Source organism: Melanerpes formicivorus, unplaced genomic scaffold (genome assembly GCF_026170545.1).
Source record: "Melanerpes formicivorus ecotype bairdi unplaced genomic scaffold, bMelFor1.0.p_v2 SCAF_37, whole genome shotgun sequence".
NCBI lineage: Eukaryota > Metazoa > Chordata > Aves > Piciformes > Picidae > Melanerpes > Melanerpes formicivorus.
The window spans coordinates 4,477,972-4,497,407 of NW_027142389.1; the positions used below are offsets into that span (position 1 = coordinate 4,477,972).

Below are 19,436 nucleotides of genomic sequence, written 5' to 3' on the forward strand. Positions count from 1 at the left end.
GACAAGTTCTCTTTTTTTCAGGGACTTGTGATGCCTCGAGCTTTCTTAAACAGAGGATGCAGCCAAAGCCTGGGGATGTGGGACCTTCCTGAAGAGGTGATTTCTTGAAGATCTTGTCCCTCAGAGGCAGGGCAGCAGAGCACTTGCTCTTTCTGGGCACAATCCAGGGGCTTTTGGTTTTTTGTTTGCTTGCCTGTTTTTTAGCTCCATGTTAGGAATAATCTCCAAGAGACAGCTTCATAATATTTTACATGAATTTAAGACCAAACTGTATTTTATTTGTACACTTGCCAGGATTTTGAAGTCTCCCTCCCAGGCTCCTGTCTTCTTTTAAAACGTCTCCGGAGACTCCTTTGATGCTCCTAGCATGAGAGATCCCACCACCCCACAACGAAGAGACTGTCTGAGTTGGAAACTTTCCCAGAACAAGTTTGCTGGTTAAAGGGCTGTATCTGTGATGAAATATAGCTTAGTCTACAGGGTCTTACCTTCAGTGCTCTCAAGCTGTTGTCTCAGGCGATGTGAAGCAGCGCCGCAGTTGACATGTTCCTCTCTCCTGCAAGAGACACCAAAAGGCTTTGTTATTGTCAATAAAATTCCTGCTGGGGCTCAGTGTAGCTTTGCCTGTTTTGTCCTGGATTTTCACTGAGTTTTACAGCCCCATATTTATTTAAGGCCAGCCATGGGCATATCCTGCATGAATATGAACCAAACACCTGGCGATGCACTGCACGGATCTGGGACATCTCCTGTCATTTGGGTCCTGCCCAGCACCAGACAGGAGAGGACACAGACTCCAAGGCAAGCAGCACCATCACACCTATGCTGTGGATAAAATACTTGAGCATGGAGTTGCACCAGGACTTCTCCTCCACCACACTGTACTACCAATGAGAACAATGCTGCCTTCTTGGAGCTCAGGATCACCGTTGTGCCTGGACCAGGGTGAACGCCCAAACCCTTACAGGCTCCTGTGCTCCCCACCCAGCAGCAGCCACACCACAGCGTGAGAGACAGAGCCTATCCTCATCTCTACAAGCAGTTCGAGGTGGAGCTCTCTGTGAGCCACCAGCCACGGCAGGAGCAGGCAGTGGGGCACATCAGCAGTGCTGGGGCGCACAGTGTGGAGACGCAGAGCGCGGAGGGGCGCCGGCAGTGCTGGGCGGCGCTGGCGATGCTGGGGGGCGCTGGCGGCGGCGGGACTCAGCAGCCCAGCGCAGCGCCGGTGGAGCATTGCCATCTACAGCACTGCGAGCGGCACTGCACGGCGGCGGGCAGCAGATCGCTCCCTCCACGCCGTGATTGACTCCATTCCCGGCCAAAGGTAGCAAAACAACCGTTCTAAATCTGTTTAGGGCAGGCGTGGGGATGGCACACACAAACTCTGAGTCAGGTCGTCAGCTGGGAGTTGGACTAGATGACCTTCAAAAGTCCATTCCAGCCCAAACCATTCCGTGATTCAGCTGCACCTAACATCACAGGATCACAGAACCGCTAGATGACCTCCAAAGGTCATCCAGTCCAACCCCCCTGCAGTAAGCAGGGACATCCTTAACGAGATCAGCTTGCCCAGAGCCCTGTACATCCTCACCTTGAATATCCCCAGGGATGGGGCCCCAACCACCTATCTGTGGTTGAGTTTTGAGCTTTGTAATTCACTAGAAAATTTTCAACCACCTTGCAAGTTCAGCGTACTTCTTTGGAGATAAATAATCAGATGTGTTTGAACTCTTCAGGCAGGCCTCTTGCTACCACACAGGGCTATAAATTCAGACCTCAGCCCTGCTTTCTGAGGTTTGCTGCTTGCTGCAGTGAGGTGCAGAGCAGCACAGAAACCTGCTGGGGTCTTGCCCAGGCTGCAGAAACCTCTAGACTAACTTTCCTGCAAGCCCTTATCACCAAACAAAGCCAAATATCAGTTGTTTTGGGAAGTGTATTCACAGGATCTGAGGTGCCAAACGTCACCTGTGCTGCAGCCATCACATCACTGGACCTGATGAACCCAGAGTGGCTTCATATTGTGGTAGGGAAAAAGCAGAAATTCACACATCAAAACACAGCAGCTGGCACAATCATGTTGAAATTGTACTATAATCCAATATTTTTGCTGATAACCTCTGATCAATGACTGCTATACCTCACCTGAAGGGTGAGCAAAGGGACCAGGAGGCTCTGAAAGCTTTAAAGCACCTCAGTGCTGCTGCTGAACAGCAAAATCCTCCTTTTGAATGAAGTCATTCTGACAGTGCATTGTTAACCTGAAAAATCATTTGTCTTTGCAAGTGATGACCTTTCTTTTCTATTAAAGGCTTTATTGTTTCCAACTTTCTTTCTTCAAGATTAAAGCCTTGTTGTACTTAAATCATACAGAAAACCTGTGCAAAGGTTATTGCCTTCACATTTGGCTCTCTTAGGTGACTAATAACATTTCTACCTCCTGCTCACACACACATTAGGACTTTACTTACATTACCTGAGACATAAAATTGTAGGAGCCTAAAGGGTTCTGCTAGCTTTCCCCTGTGCTGGTGCTGTCAGTCAGCAGCCAAGCACCCCAGGAAGTTTAGTGATGGAATGTCTGGTGGCAGCCCCGGTGCCGCCACCCCATAACCTGCACCAGGGACCCATCCAAGCCAGGCTTACTTCGACTTATCCAGTCACAATCATCCTCATCCTTCATTTTGCAGTGCTGAATTGCACCAGAGGCAGTAATACAATAAGCCTTCACTGTTAGAGCAGAAAAATTAAATTTGCCATTATTATGCCTTCACACAAATCCTCATGGAAGAGTTAGCTCCTATTTGCATTAAGCAACTGTATTTCTCATTGCATTGGTTAATACCAGTGTCTTTAGAGGTCATCAAACCCAACAGTTAAAAAAATTAATCTGAGAATTTACAGCAGTTAAATACAGCTAAATAATTAATGATGAGGAAATTGAACTTCCCATTGAGATTGGATTAGGAGCCAATGTGGGACACCAGTGCTGTAGAGCATGTCTCCCTGGGGAACCTCCCAGCAAAAATCAGCCTCTTTATTGCTTTCCATATCACTAATAAAATATGAAAGCAGAGAATACAATAATATTTTCATATCATATTAATGACCTTCAGAATGCAATCAGACTAGCAGCTCTCACTGAGCAATTTGCTAACATAATACAAAACTGTTAAGATGATATGAAGGTCACTAAGACAGTCTGAAAATTAGTGTTAACTACAGCAAATAACCAGGGCCTTTCAGCAACAAGAACAATTAACTTGTAACTTCATTTGTGCAGCCCCTACCTGATAGGCACGTCAGGCACATGGCTGAGGAATCACACAGAGTTGTTCATCTCAGAGGACTTCATTTCTACATACTTTGTGCTCTCTTTAGCCTTGGTGGTTGAAAAATGGGGTAGGAAGAGGCACCTCAACCTGGGCATTTGCTCACTTGGTGTTTGGGGTAAAGACAAAGTGAAAGAGGAGAAGCAAGTACAACAGCTGAGACAATAGTTTAAAAGACACAACAGACAAAAAGGGAAAGGGAAAGATCAGAGAATGGTGGGGGTTGGAAGTGACCTCTGGAGATCCTCCAGTCCAACCCCCCTGCTAATGCAGGGTCACCCACAGCAGCCTGCCCAAGACCACGTCCAGGTGGCTTGAACTTCATGAGATTCACCTCTGCCCAACTCTTCAGCCTGCCCAGGTCTCACAGAACAGCACCAGAGCATGAGGAGGTGTCAGCCACTCCTCCCAGTTTGTATCCTCAGCAAAGTGGCCAAGGGTACACAATGTCCCTTCATGCAGATCATTGTTGAAGATGCTGAACAAGACAGGACCCAAGACTGACCCCTGGGCAACACCATGAGCTAGGGGCCTCCGACTAGACTCTGCACTGCTGATCACAGCCCTCAGAGCTCTGTCCTTCAGTCAGCTCTCAACCTGCTTCACTGTCCACTTGTCTAACTCATGCTTGCTAAGCTTACCTATGAGGACGTTACAGAAGTCAGTGTCAAAAGCCCTGCTGAAGTCAAGGTAGACAGCATCCACTGCTCTCATTGAAGAAGGAATATGAAGAAGGGCAAAAAGTACCTTCAGAGCTAGCTAGAAAACCCATCAAGCTGGGAAGCAGGCTGACACATTGGAGTTTTGTCCAATTACCCATATCAGCAGAACAAAGTGAGGATCTGATTGAAATCCATAAAGAACTCTGTGGAATCTCTCCTGAACAGCAGGAACAGGGCAGGCCACGGCTTTGTTTCCACAAACAGAGCTTTTACACAGGACCTGTAGTATTCTGAGTAGCAAATACAGGGGAGAAAAGCACGTGGGAAGTCATTCTTCAGTTGCAGTGTGCACGAGGGGTATCTCCTCCTGGAGACTCATTTTACTGCCTGAGTCAAAGCCCCTTTATATGTATTTTATACAGGAATTGATTGGTATTTAATTAACCTACACTTTATACCATAGTCAATCTTTAATTAAATGCATCCTTAAGCATAGAATTTAGAGCGTTTCCAGAACGACTTTAAGTGCAGAGAGTGGTTTTATGTGTCCCTCATAAACAAGAAACATGGAATGAAGTAAATAGCTGCTCGAAAGAAGGAATCTCCTCATCTGAACACAAAATTGTTTGTAGGGAGCCATCCACATGCAGAAGGAGGCAGTCAAACACGTCCCATTGGAACAGGGATTTATGGAGGGTGAACCTAAGGCAGTAGCAAGGCTTTGAAGAAAGGAGACCTTTTAGCTCCCATGAGCTCTTTGAAGCCTCAAAGCCTTTGAAAAACAAACTCCAGAAACAAGTTAAAAAAGGAAAAGGTATTACAACAAACTTCCTCATGTAAACTGCAGTGATTAATATTAATATCTTAAGAAGCTAAATACTGTTTAACTAAGAACACCCTAGCAGTGGAAAGAACACCTTCATTATTTCATGATTTGCCACACAAGCCTCTTTCTTGCATCTGCCTTCTCGGCAGAATTCTGAGCCTTCTTAAACAAAAATGCTGAGCGTGACAAAGTCAACTTCTTTTCCATTGCCTTGTAATCCTCACCCTCCCCTGTTTACCTTAACTTTACTCCTTTCATACATGCAAGCACCACAGTGCTAAAACAGTAAAAAAGAGATAATTTCTTCAGTAAACCTGTGCCTCAATCACATCAAGCCACACTGCAGCAAACCCAAAACTCTCTCCTGCCTAAAACAACCTTCCTGAGTGGGTGTCTGTCTCTGCTCACGTTATAGAATCAGAGAATTGTCAGGGTTGGAAGGGACCTCAAGGATCATCCAGTTCCAACCTCCCTGCCATGGGCAGGGACACCTCACACTAGATCAGGTTGCCCAGAGCCACATCCAGCCTGGCCTTAAAAACCTCCAGGGATAAGGCTTCTACCACACCCCTGGGCATCCTGTGCCAGTGTCTCACCTCTCTCATGGTGAAGAATTTCTTCCTAACATCCAATCTGAAACTACCCATTTCTACCTTTTTCCATTCCCCCAGTCCTATCACTCCCTGACACCCTAGGAAGTCTGTCCCCAACTTTCTTGTAGACCCCCTGCAGATACTGGAAGGCCACAATAAGGTCTCCTCAGAACCTTCTCTTCTGCAGACTGAATAGCCCCAACTCTCACAATCCTCATGGGGAAGAATTTCTTCCTAATATCCAATCTGAATCTACCCACTTCTAGTTGGTTTTTTCCATTCCCCCTAGTCCTATCACTACCTGACACCCTAAAAAGTCCTCAGTCTCTGGAAAAGTTCTGTCTCTACAAGACCCTCCGTGATTTGCTTTGTTTTCAGGATATTTGGGATGAAGTTATTACATTTCCAGATATTTCCCCAGAGGCTTTTTCTTGCATAGCTGACACTGAAGCAGTGATAATGCTTTGGCTGGGCCAGCTGATTGCTCACCTTGTTTCTTTGCACCAGGGTAGGTCTGCAAATTAGATCTCTCTTCTCCCAAGTTTTCCTGGATGAGTGGTTTCATTAACACGAAACAGAAATCGATTCAAGCATCCAGAAGGCTCTGAATTAAAAATAAAAATTAAAAAAAAATCATTTTAAAGCAAAAAGAATTTCAGAATTTTCAGTGTCCTGTGGGGGAAATCCTAGTTTAGAAAAAAAAAATGAGGGGAAAAAATGCAGCAGGCTAAAGAAACTTGCTCAGAAATGCAAAGTTTCACTGTTAGACACACAGATTTTCCAGCTTTTTTCCCCCCCTGATGATGCTTTTTAATCCTTTTCTCCTCTAAGACATAAGGAAATGTTCTGTGATGCTTCATTTCAAAGTTCCATTCTGGGCTCATCAGTACCAAAAACTGCATTTGGCTTTCTGTCTTTGCACTCTAATGCTTCTCTCCTCTCTACAGCCCCCTCTTCTCCCAAGTAACAAGTGATGGGGCAAGAGGAAACAGCCTCAAGTCATGCCAGGGAAGGTTTAGGTTGGGCATGAGGGACAACTTCTTCCCCAAAAGGGTTGTCAAGTCCTCAAAAAAGCTGCCTAAGACAGTGGTGGAGTCACCATCCCTGAGGAGATTTAAAAGCCATGCAGGTGGGGTGCTGAGGGACATGGTTTAGTGGTGACCTGGTGGTGCTGAGTCAGTGGTTGGAGCTGATGATCTTAAAGGTCTCTTCCAACTAAAAAGATTGTGTGATGCTCACACCTTTGGAAAACAGTTAATGTGGACTCCTTTGACAGACCTCCTGCCTTGCTGAGCAGCTACATTTCTGGTTCTCAAAGGGTTTGCATCTTCTGCTGAGGGGGAACAGTGGCTGTAAGTTGTAAAAGCACCCCCTGTTAAGAGGTAGCTCCTTGGAGGTGAGATGCTGGGATAGACAATACCCATATGTGCATCACTGCATACTCAAGCAAGGAAAACTGGGGAGGAATTTGTGTTTTATTGACCCAATCGACAAGCAGGACCTTCCTCTAACAAGATCTGCAAGCAAAGACTTTTGCTGAATCGTCTGCAAAGTGTCACTGGCAGCAAATCATCCTATTCTTAGCCCCATATAATTTGTAAGGACATTTGAAGGCATGTGCTGGGGCATAAATCATTTCCAGTACACAATTGATTCATGTGAAATTTGAGTTAGTTCACTCTGAACTCCAAACAATTACCGCTGCAGTGATTGAGTAAAATGTCTCTTCCCTTGGGAAAAAAGCATCTAAATCAGGCTCAGTTCCAAGCCACAACAATTCATGATAGGTATTCTCACCCCAACCTGCAGGGAGCTGTGCACATAAATCCCCACATCGAGATGAGGCTCTCATCATTTTAAGCATTGCACAAGCCCCTGATTCAAACTTTAAATTAAAAGCTCACCTGAACCAGGCAAAGCTTTTCATTCTCACAGTTATTGTTTTCACTTAAAAAACCAACACAACCACAGCATCCCCAAACTCATTAAAATAGTCAAGAAAATAGGGGCTGACAAAATCATGCAGCCTTGATGCTGTATTGCTCCAGGAAAAGTTTAGTTATACCAGTTTGAAAGGTGGTAAGCTGCTGGTGCTCCAGCTGGCTGTGGGTCAGTCAGACTACATCCTTTTCTCTGTCATCACCTTATCTGAAGGACATGGCAAATGGGTTGGGGACTCAGAAAAGAAAATAGCACCAGAAAAACGGTCACACAAGGCCAGAATGATGGAGGGGTGGGGGTTGGAAGGACCTCCAGAGCTGTCTCATCCAGTCTCCCTACTAGAGCAGGCTCCTCTGGAGCAGGCTGACTGGGATTGCAATGCCCAGGTGGGAAGGTGACTCCACAACTGCTCTCTGGGCAGCCTGCTCCAGTGCTCCATCACACTCATAGTAAAGGAAGTGTTCCCTCATGTTCAGATGGAACATGTTTGCCAGTTTCATTTTTACCCTGACTGACTTCAGAAGCTCAAAAAAAAAGAAGTTCATCATTCAAATATGTCTAGAAAGAAGCATCACAAGCACAGTGTTCCAGGGGCCAGCAGGAAGCTTGCTTGGACTGAGTCAAAACAAAGTACAGGCAGAGTCATCCCTGAGGTATGAGATATCCTATAGCACAGCTTTCTCAATGGCATCTCAAGGAAAGGATGCAGAGGGAGCTCTGTTCATTGAAATCAAGACAGTGAGAGTTATCTTTGTGTTGTAGGAAATGCTTTGCCAAATGCTAGCAGGCTCAGGAGCAGCCCAGATCCAGCCAAACACTGGGAACTCTCTCAGGGAACTACTTCAGAGCAAGTGCTGCTAACTAAACCCAACCTGACCACTCTCAGTCCCAAATGATCCCCTGGGACAAGGCGACCTGCAAAAAGCAGAAGCAGATCAGGCAGCAAATACTGGTACAAGTCACCCAAAATGCACCTGAGTTAGAGGTCATGCATTTTAGTGGTGCAGTTGGGCATCCAATACCTCATAACTCACTCCCTCAACTTCTCTTAGTGCTTCTCTGTGTTGTCACAGTTATCTTCCCTGCATCTGTGAACAACCAGTCCCATTCAACTCAGATCAGTCTTCAAATCATGGCTCTTTTACCCACCCTGCATCAGCTGCCCATCCAGACGTCTCCTCCAGAAGGAATTCCTTTTCCTGCCTTTTGGGAAACAAAAGGATGCTTAGGGTCCCTTTTGAACTCTGCTGTTCAGTCTCACCACTGGCATCATTTGAGTCACTCTCTCTGCAACAGTGCTGAGCTGGGGCCAGATGCAGGGGATGCAGGAAATAATACTCTTGAAGCAGGAGGGTTTAGCCCCACACAGCACCGGGAGCCGGTGCCTCCCCACCCCAGCTGTGCCACAGCAAAGGCAAAACCATTTGTCATTTAGGATGCTAATCAAAACTCCAATTGATCCACTTTGCATTTTCTTTCTCTTTACTTTCCAACAATTTAGGGCAATTTTTTTTCATTACACACAAAGGCCCTTCCACTTTTCAGAGAATTAATCACTTTTGGCATTTATTAGCGATTCCTTTCTGTTTAAAACCTGGTTCATAATTCATTAAAAGCACCTCAAAAAAAGAAAAAATTAAATTCTTAACAGCCCTAGGCCCAAAATATATTTAAGTAAGAAAATTAAGCACAGTAATAAATAGCAAGGAATTGTGAAATATTAATTCAGCCTGTAGCATTCCAAGTGTTTATTTGCACTAATTAATTTGAAACCGACTTTGCATTGCCTTTGTCTGCAGTTTGCTGGGAACTTGCAGCTACGTTACTAATTTCCTCAAATTTGCCCTCCTGGTGGCATATTCCATCACTGACAGCCCCTGCCAGTGCCTTCAAATTAATTCTTTCAGCTGTGTTTGAGTTTGCTCATTTTCCAGGAGGCACAGGAAAATTAGCAAGGCCGCTACAGGATACGTTCCCGGTCTGGCAAGGGGGGAATTGCTCACTGCAGCTGATTATTAATGCTGGGTCCGTTTGCTCTTCCCCCATCCCACCTCACAGCCTGAGCAGCGTGATGAAAGCTCTCATTTGAAGTGATAATGTATTTGGTGTCAGAAGTAAATGCCCATGCCCCACACAGAGGCAGCCTCAGATATAAATAAGTATAAATTAAGATATAAGGTGATCGAAGTCTCAAGCAGTGAGTTCTGACACTTCTTCCCTCCCTCCCCATAAACATAGTGCAGCCCTTAGAGGACACAGTGATGTCCTTTCAGCCCTCACCCTTCAGCAAAGCAGATAAAGTGCTTTTCTAACTTGGTATGCTGAGCTCTTAAATAATTTCTACTCCTAAACTGTTGTCTTTCTGGCAGGATTTAATAAGAGCTTTTCTATTGTAGAATTTACTTGAGGTGCTTACCCCTGGAGTATCATCAAATAGAATCATGGAGTGGTTTGGGGTGGAAGGGATCTTTAAAGGAGATCTAGTTTTACCAGGGGCAGGGATATCTTCCACTAGATCAGGTTGTTCAGAGCCTTGTCCAACCTGACTTTGACATTGCAATAAATGCCCTAATGAGAATAGTACACCAGCTCTCAGTTGTATATGCAATCATACAGGTGTCTAAGTCACTTTTGCTAAAGAAGGGTTCAACAGCTTGGAAAAAAATCACTGGAAATACTGATCTTCTCTCTATCTTGATCTCAAAACATCTCTACTATATCAAAAGTCTGTACTTGGTGGATTTTGAGGTTTTTCCTCTAGATCAGTAGTTGCCTCTTGCTACTGTTTCCAGACAAGAAGCTTCTGTACTTGGCTGCACTCATTTCTGTGGTAAATGATGAAGCATTAGGAAAAATGAGTTCCATATCCAGGTATTGCCAACACTCTTCTACACAAGGTGTGCACCTCGGGTCCTGTACCTTCCTCATGCTGCTCGTGGGCTCTGCTGCCATCCCAGCCCCACCACACTTCATTCTTCTGCTCCTCATTTCTCAACATTGCTAATATGCAATAAACCTTGCTGGGGGGACTGATGGCCTGTGTGTTCTGGAGATGCTCCTGAGCTGGTCCCTGCATGGTGTCCCAGCTCCATCCAGAGCTCTCCACCACAGGCTGGCTGGTCATGCAGCTGCCCCTGCCAGCTCTTCCTCTCTTCAGCCACGAGCAGCAGCGTTACTCATGAGACAGCAGAGCCAAAAGCTATTTCAGGATGTTTCTGGGATATGAATGCCTTAGCCATCCCACAACCAGGAGAGCATCAGATTAATCTCAACAACAAAATAATCCGTACTGGGTGCAGATGTTGTGACAGGACAAGGGGTGATGGTTTGAAACTAAAAGAGGGAGACGTTTCTGCTGACTGCAGGGCCGTTGACTAGATGACCTCTAAACATCGCTTTCCACCCAAACCATTCCCTGACTCCACGACAAAATCCTTACGGGCAAGTTTCCAGCAGGTCCCCCCCGCCTCACCTGGGCCGTGTGCGCCGCGGGACGCTGCCGCCATCTGGTGGGCGCGGCGGGGAAAGCAGCAGCGGAGGGGACAGCGGCTGCAGCGGGCTGGACCAAACCGTGAGCTGCGGGGACAGCAAACGGCAGTGCTGCAGCCCCGCCGCCACCCCCAGCAGCTCGTCCGTACCAGTGCGAGGCTCCAGCGAGCGAATACCATGTTAGAACACCCTGAGCCCCCTCACAGGCAGACAGAAGCTGAACTTGCCACTCGGGGTGGTGAATGGGGCTGCTCTGTGCGTAAGGGGCTAGAATCAGTACTCATGAGCCATGGAAAAAGTCACATCCTTTGTGCAGCAGTTTCCACACTGTGCTTCACCCTTGCTACTTTCTTACCTGTGAAACTACTAAATTCAAGCAAGAGAACCACAAAATAGTATATTGTCTGTTTCTCACACCACGCTGCAACAATCAACATCCAGTTTAAGCACAAAGACCTCCCAACCTTAAGAATTTCAGTACCCAGCAGGGTGACTACAGAGGTAAAATTGTTGCCAGGAGGAATGTGGGGACCCAGAGTCCCCCATAAACATGAAGCTGTCCAAGCATCGAGTTGCAGCAAGTGCCTGAACCTGGCACTAGTACTGGAGCAGAGGATACCTGTGTGTAGCAGGTCAATGCTGGCAGGTCACAGCCGGAAAACTTAGAAAGGTTGAGGACTTGATGATCCTTGAGGTCTTTTCCAACCCTATTGATTCTATGATTCTCTGAGTATCAGGGAGTGTGTGGGAGAAATAGCATGGTAGAGCAAAAGGCAGCAGAGATTCCTCAAGAAGCAGAGGACCCCCTCCCCACCTACCACCAGGGAGCAGGAGACACCAGGCAGAGGAGAATCCCTACACAGCCTCCCTCACCTTCTTAGCTGCCTTTACAGAACAGGTGTGGGGCTCAGGAACTGGAGAGTAAGGCTAATGAAGGAATTAGATGAAAGTCCATCCAGAGGGGTACCTGGGGTGACTCAGCCAGCCCCACTGCTTGTGTTAACAAAAAAGGAGAGTGAGTGATTCCCTTCTGAGGGGAACAGAGGGCCCTATACGCTGATCAGATCCATCCCACAGGGAAGGCAGCTGCCTCCCTGGGGCCTGGGTCAGAGATGTTACTGGGAAACTCCCCAGGCTGGTAGGACCCTCTGGTTATTACCCATTACTGGTCATACAGGCTGGAACTGAGGAGCTTGAGTACAGAATTGCAAAAGCAATTAGAAAGGACTTCAAGGCAGTGGGACAACTGCTTGAAAGAGTAGGAGCACAGGTGGTGTTTTCTTCAACCCCTTCAGTGGCAGGGAAGATTGAGCTGAACACTGAAAGGCATAAGAAAGCACAACTGATTAACATGTGGCCCAAAGAAATTTTGTGCCACAAAGGAGATTTTGACACTGTGACACTGGGCCTGCTGGGGACAAAGAGCTCAGCTGCCTCAAAAGAGAAGGATTCTCTCACCTGAGTTGGCAAGGGCTTTACACGAGGTTAGGAAGGAGTAGGGCAGTGAATAGCTTCAGAAGGGAGAGGCAGGGTGCACTAATTCAGGCCAACTGGCCTCACAAGGAAGGAAAGGGAGTAATGGGGGAGGAGGAACAGGGCTATCCCCCTCCCCAGGAGCGGGAAGCAAGCTGGATTGTAAATTCTATGCCCTGGTGACACTGTGCTCACTGTGACAGGAAAGGGGGGCGCTGGGATTTACAGAACTTGCAATATATTCTGGAGTTTGTAAAGGTTTGTGTGTCTTCCCCCGTTCCCAGGCTGGGGTTCGGCCCCTTCTGGTCCAGTTCCGGTTTGCACACAGCCGCCTCCATCCTTCGTGGTTCCAGTTGCTAGAGATGCTGCTACCTTTCCTCCTGGATTTTCTGTTGGTTGTTTCCCCTTGCTGTAGTCTGGTATCCCTGCAATAGAGCAGTAAATTGTCCTTATCTCAACTGACCTTTTGGCTTGGGTGGCTCCTGTCCTCCTTGCCCACCCAAAGGGGAGTAGAGAAGGAGAAAATGCCTCTGTTGTAACTGGACTGCTGGGACTCAGCTGACAGCTGAGTTAAAACCAAGACACCAGTGCTGCAGGTCACTGGTTTTACCCTCACCACTAATCCAAAAGCACCTCTCTTTTCAAAGGATCAGATCTCTGCGGGAAAATTCTTCCTTCTTAGTATCTGAAGTCAAATCTGGATACCTGAAAGCCAGACAGAGCTGGATCATCACACCCTGAAGTAATACATCAATCCTATCAGTGAATGGATGTTTTATTCCATGTGTGGCATGAAACACTGGACTGGGAGGATAAATCTGCAGACAGCTTGTGATGCAGGGGAGATTTTGGGAAGTTTCCCCTACGATGCAAAAGTGCACAGCACATTTAATTTAGGACTAAAAAGCCAATGAGCAAACATGGCAATTTAACAAAGAGGAGGAGGTGGAGAACTTCCAGATCAGGAACGATGGAATTTGGTCAACTATAAAATATTATGAATTTGCAACTTCTTCTTTTTATTATTCTGGTACTCCAGGAACTGGCAGCTATTTAAAACTGTACCTTTATCATTATTCTCTCTCTCTCTCACACACACACAAAAAGAGAGTTTAACAAAAATAAATACAATCTCCAGGTTGTCTTTGGCATGTGGTCATTCAAGGCAATAGTATCTTTTAGCAGCACAGTGCAAAGAAACACAACATACCATACAATGCACTACCAGATTCAGCCTTACAAGGAGGAGAGGACGTAGTACAATGCAAACTTTAATGTCAATATATACAGAGCTTTAAAGAAAACATTTTTTTTGTTGTTGTTTGTTTCTTTGTTGGTTTTTCTTTTAAAATTAAATGAAATAAATACAGTATGATACAAAAAAAAAAAATCCACAATATGCTTAAGAGAAAGAAATGACAGTTACAATATCTGGGAACGGGGACCTTGTGGTATACTTTCACCTTTGAAGTACCTCAGAGCATGGAATTCATTGCACAGAGTTTTCAACTAATGCCCTTTCGTAGGTCGAGATTTACAGCCGGTCACGTGCCAGAAGAGGTTTAGCTCTACCCAGAGTATCAGTGCAAGATGCCAAAGTGCTTGGGATATTAGGACAACACAATTACTGCCTGTAAGCCTAATGCAAACCACACAGAATAGGAACACTCTGTCCTGCAAAGGAGATCCACCTCCAGCATCTTTTCAGTCCTCACATTAAAGCCCCGAGATAGGGTTTAATGTTATTCAAACTCACTGTTGGTAAGAAGCTATGGCCCAAATCTTCATTATTAAAAGAGAGTATCAACTAAATATCTTTTAAAGCTTTCAAAGAAAGGTTGGTTTTGTCACATAGGAAAAAATCTCAAGAAAATCTGATTATTTGGGGGGGATATTTAATCACTTAAGTTATTATAATACTCCAGTCAGCTTTAGCTATACACAAAGGGCGGGGGGAGAGGGTTAAAATTGGTATTCATTCTTCTATTCCCAAAGGAAAACCTCAGTTGAACAACATATAAAAAAGACTGAAGGAGGGACAAACAACATTCAGAACATACTTAAAGGCAGAAGAACATTACAGGATGAACAACAGCATAGGCAGGTTACCAACAGGTCTCAACACATCCCCAAGAAAGTTTCTGATTAAGCTTTCACGATAAGGGTTTGGGTTTGTTTTTTTTAACCACACAGAACTTCCCTAGGATTGCATCAGGACTCTTATTATCATGGCTTCAGAAGCCTTCTGAAAACTTTGAGGAAGAAAAACCTGCCCCTCCTTTCCTTCCCACAAATATCTGCACCCTCTTCATTCTGAACAGGACTGAAAAACTTAAGTGCTACAGTAGTACATCAGCCCCTGTGTCCGCACTGATGGCTGAGCCTAATCTCATTGACACAAGTCAGACAATTACTATGGCATTGCGTAATTCACTTCATTCCTACAAGCTAGCTCAACTTTTTAATTCAACATTTGAGAGCAGAGAGCCAAGTACAGGATGCAACAATGCAGTTAAGTGTACTGCAAGTAACTTCCCATTGCTGAAGTCTGCTAGAGGTAATTTTAACTCTTGGACAATGAAGATTAGCTTTGCAAAGTGAATTAAAACATGGAAGACAGAATTCAAGCTCAACATGACTGACTTGGGTGAGGTCTTGGATGCCCTTCTGGATGCAAGGAGAACATTTAACCATACTACAACACAGGCCTCAAGTGTACAGTACACTAAGACCACCTACACCTTTGGCTCTTTATGTGGTCAAAGACAACTTACTAGTTTTAAGCATAATGGGGAAAAACACACAACATCTTAACAGTGGCACAGAGACTACACAAGCCAGCACAAAGTGGCTTAAATCTGCCCACAGCAATGCTCAGGTATCAACACCCTTTGTTATGCTGATATCAAATGCCAATGCACAGGGTTTGGATATATAACAGGAATACAATCAAGTTCCTCACTTTTGATAACAAGGATAACTGAAGAGAGAACCTGCAATATTCAAGGGGTGAAAGAACAGCCAAACATGTCCTAAGCCTGTTCCAGCTGTAGCTGATGTCTGTGGGAACCTACTCTTCTTAGTAAGAACAAATCAGGCTTTATGTGCAACTGAGAACTAGGCACTTCTTTATAACTGCCATTACCAAACAGCACAGTAGAAGATATTTTGCTGGTAGCAACAGAGCCATAGTCAAAATATTCAATCACTTAAGATATTAGCTCTCTGGGAATTGCTCTAAATGCAGAGTCCAGGTGTCTATTTCTGTGTAACTCTAAGACCCTAAAAATTTCACTCTTTTCTTTCAAAAGAGTAAATCAGTAAGATCCTAACTAGTTTGAAGGCTTGAACTGTGCAGATGATCAAGTGAAACAGTTTACACTAACCTTCCACTCCAGCCAAAAGCAGGTTCAAGTTAAGTCTTCTCCCATGTCAAACATGAAACTGATTACTCAGGAGCAGACTATGCTACTTTTACCTAACTGCTTAACTGAACAAAACCTCAGTTCGAAAAACAAAGGATGAGAAGTGTGCAAGAAATGCCAAGAAGTGTCACAAAGATGATGTTTAATGTTGTAAGGAGCAAACTGCAAGAGAACTCTTTTGTATCCCTGCACATCCACAAGGTTTCAGTGTGATATGCTGAAGTATTCCTAACAGGTGAACTTCCCCCCAGTTAGGGCTTGGCCTAGGAGGGTACAGTGACCTGTCAGATGCAAGAAGGGGTCTGCCCACATGTTCTCCTCCTTCACAGACAGGTTTGTCACCTTGCAGTCACCAAAATGTGGCTTTTACCCCAGAAGCAGCACTTGCACTGAAGGCTAGGACTGACACAAAACCAGCAGGGGTAACTTGATAGAGTATGTTTTAAATTCTTTGCTAGGAATCAGAACATCCATCTCGTTCCTGTACTTCTCTTACCACCTTTGTGTTGCACGCCAAGACAAACTTAAGTACCTTCAGCTGCTCACAACTGCTTTTGTGCAAAATGCTTTTAAGGTGCTTGTAATGTGGTGCTTCTAAGCAAGCTAAAAAACACACTACCAGTATCAACACTGTTAAATGATTCATGAATCAAACCATTAAAGACCAACTCTTGCCTCATGGGAAAGCTGAAGACAATTCAAGTTTGCCATTTCAGTTCTGTTCCCTCTATCCCCTACAGTTTTTACCACTACCTTTCAAACTCACAGCATACCTTGACCTTGGCTAAGGGAGCTTTATTTCCACCACCTCAGCTTTATTTCTCTTAAGAGTGAATTCAAATTCTTCTGGCAGTCATTTGTGACTTTACAACAACAACTATGCTGACAGACCCTAGACAAGAGGTTTACAGGCATTCTGGCTGGCAAAGGTCTTCAGTACTGAAAAGAAGGATGAATCACTTGCATAAGGGGCAGATTTTGTACTCAACAAGAAGCTTTCCAGGAAGCAGTTGTGTTCTTTGATAAGCTTTCACACATTTCAAACAGGCACCTCAAAACTAGGCACAAATGGCCCCTAAAGCTTCCAACATCTACCAAACACTCAAGAAATTTAGTATGGGCTATGTTCTGCATGACACAAATAGCACACCTATGCTTGCTAGAGCCATTAAATCTCAAATCTACATATATTCATACCTAACTATTTGGCCAGATAATTTCCATCTTCCCCACCACAACAAAAGAAAGCAGCTTATCTAACAGTACTTCCAATGCCACCAAGCATTTCACAGGTATAAGCCAGCACCCTCTGCCTTTTAAGATGAGTTACTACCACTATTCTTACTGGTTGGGCCAGAATTCTCCTGAAAGATTTTTTCCTCCTGTCTCAAAACGCTGAGTTGTGCCATCACAGGTGTCTTCTAACTGGCTAGCAAAAGGAAATTCAGTGACAGCAAATCAATCTGAACTACACATGCTTTTTGGTCGCTGGAATTCTCTAAACTTCAGTCTGTCACTAATTCATTTATCTGCAGATCATCCTGTTATGAGAGTACAGTTGCACAGCAGTGCTTTTGAACATAATTTAAAGATTATCATCTTTGAACACATTACTTCCCAGTCTATGAGCAGGTAGCACTGGTTTGGAGTCAGAAAATCCCCAGATAATTCTGGCCCTGAAATTAACTTCTCCCCAGCACAGCATTTACAAACAGCTTAAGTCCTAACACCAAGACAGGGAGGGTGAGCAAGTGCTGCCAATAGGTTCTTGTCAGTCACTTGTCCATACCTGTGAAATTCCCTGGTCAGAATTCCCTTATCTGGGCACTCTGCAAGTCTTATTTATTTTCCCAAGCTACTCCTACAGTTAGGCAAATAGAATGCTGCAGTTATGTTCTGTAATGTTTGTACATGCGGCCAGAGATTCCGATCCAAGCGACGCTCTCTGAAAGTCAAATAAATAGGAAGCAAAATCCATGTGCCAAGTTTGTTAGAACAAAGTGTCAGTTTGTCTTACATGCCAAACAAAACTTAACAGTGGGGATATTCAGTGGAAATGCCTGTCAAGGCAACAGTAACATAACTGATGGGTAGACAATATAAGTAAAAGAAGATTGGATTGCATGATGTTGTTCAAGTGGTACCAATACTGAGAACCTTCGTTCTGACAGTTTATACACACAGCTCAGTGTGGGACACAAGACCACTTGTGTAACAACGAGGAATACTCATTTCCCTGAAACAGGCCGTTTGTTAACCAGTTTGGACTCTCTTTTTGGGTCACAAGTGATCAAATTCAGGTGATGGGTCACATACAGAGTCTTACACATCCCTTTTGTTCGTATTTTCACCACCTTGCCAGCTACTGGCGCCGTGCAAACACAGACCTCCCAAATGAAGTCTGATGCATTTAAACACTGGCACAATGTATCAGTCAGCTTTTCATAATAGCAATAAACAAGTTAAATGAATTAAGTTGGATTCATTAAGTGCCCAATTACAAAGTTAAGAGCTTGACTTTCCCAACAGGGTCTGAGGGTGTGAAAAAGAGAACTCATACTGACACTTCACGTACAACTTGGTCATTGGCAACGGTCCCCTAAACCTTTTTTTTTTGAATGAACCCAGTAAAACTATACAGAACATGAAAGAATATTTGCAACAGATCTCTTAAAGGACAGTGTAGAGAAATTCCTTATGGTGTACCTGATGCTTAAATTAATTGAACAGATACGGCCTGTAAAACAACACAGCATGAACCTGTGGATTTTTTCTTTTCTTCTTCTCTGTTTTAAAAAAAGGACTTTTACAGAATTCAAGTAGTGTAGCAGGAAACCATAGATGCCTTTTTGATCACAAGTCAGGCAAAATAGAGCCACTTATTGGATTTTCCCCTTGCTTCTGTTTGCTAAGGTGTCCCAGTGGATCTACAAGTCTGTTGATGTTAGCTTTTTCATGCTCCGTCGCTGAGCTAAACTTGAGGCTGCAACAGGCTCTAACACTGGTTGAAATGTCTTGTGATTCAGTGCTGAATATGTAGCAGCCATGGCTCCCTAGAGGACAAAGAAATACACAGCAGGCTGTAAAGGTCACTTTTATCTGAAAATAAAGACATTTAATATTAAACTGTTAATTAACTCTAGAACAGGACTTACTGCAGGTCATAGAATCATAGGATGGTTTGGAAAGGACCTTAAAGACCATTTAGTTCCTTCCCTCCTGCCATGGGCAGGGACACCTCCTGCTGGACCAGGTTGCTCAAAGGCCCATCCAACCTGGCTTTAAACACACCCAGGGTTGAAGCCTCCACAACTTCTCTGGACAACCTGTTCCAATAGCTACCAATGCCCATTCTCTGGTTTGCTTTGAAGAAACCCACACCATTTATTGATGAATCCTTCAGGTTTCCAGGCACAGGTATCTGGTGTTGCTTTCTTTTTTGTCTACTTCTTTTATGTACATTACATAGAGGAATAATCTTTTCCTGCAGGTCAGAACTATTGCCTTCCAAGCAATGCTAGCATCAATTCATCAAATGCAGCCCCTTCAAGTGGCTATTCAGGTCCTGACTTATGAAGACAACACAATTAGGACCGGCTGTCACAGGTCTTGGTTTGGAATCCAGCAGAACTAATGAAGTCAATTTACCAGCCAGCTGCATGCAGTAGAATATTTGTGTCACAAGTCAGAAACACAAA

The 19,436-nt window shown here is 44.6% G+C and overlaps 1 protein-coding gene across 6 annotated transcripts in view; it reads right to left on the reverse strand.

The window, feature by feature from the left end:
- Positions 1 to 488: 488 nt before the first annotated feature.
- Positions 489 to 19,436, reverse strand: part of RPS6KA6 (ribosomal protein S6 kinase A6) — a 57,949-nt gene continuing 39,001 nt past the window's right edge. For 5 of the 6 annotated variants that reach the window (XM_068157651.1, XM_068157654.1, XM_068157650.1 and 2 more), the window contains one exon: positions 13,572 to 18,791. In XM_068157651.1, the coding sequence (XP_068013752.1) occupies positions 18,666 to 18,791 (126 nt within the window). In that variant the 3' untranslated portion in view covers positions 13,572 to 18,665. Of the gene's footprint in view, positions 557 to 5,899; positions 6,015 to 8,500; positions 12,739 to 13,571; positions 18,792 to 19,436 lie in introns of those variants that run through there. The other variant, XR_010989629.1, reaches the window with a different exon arrangement.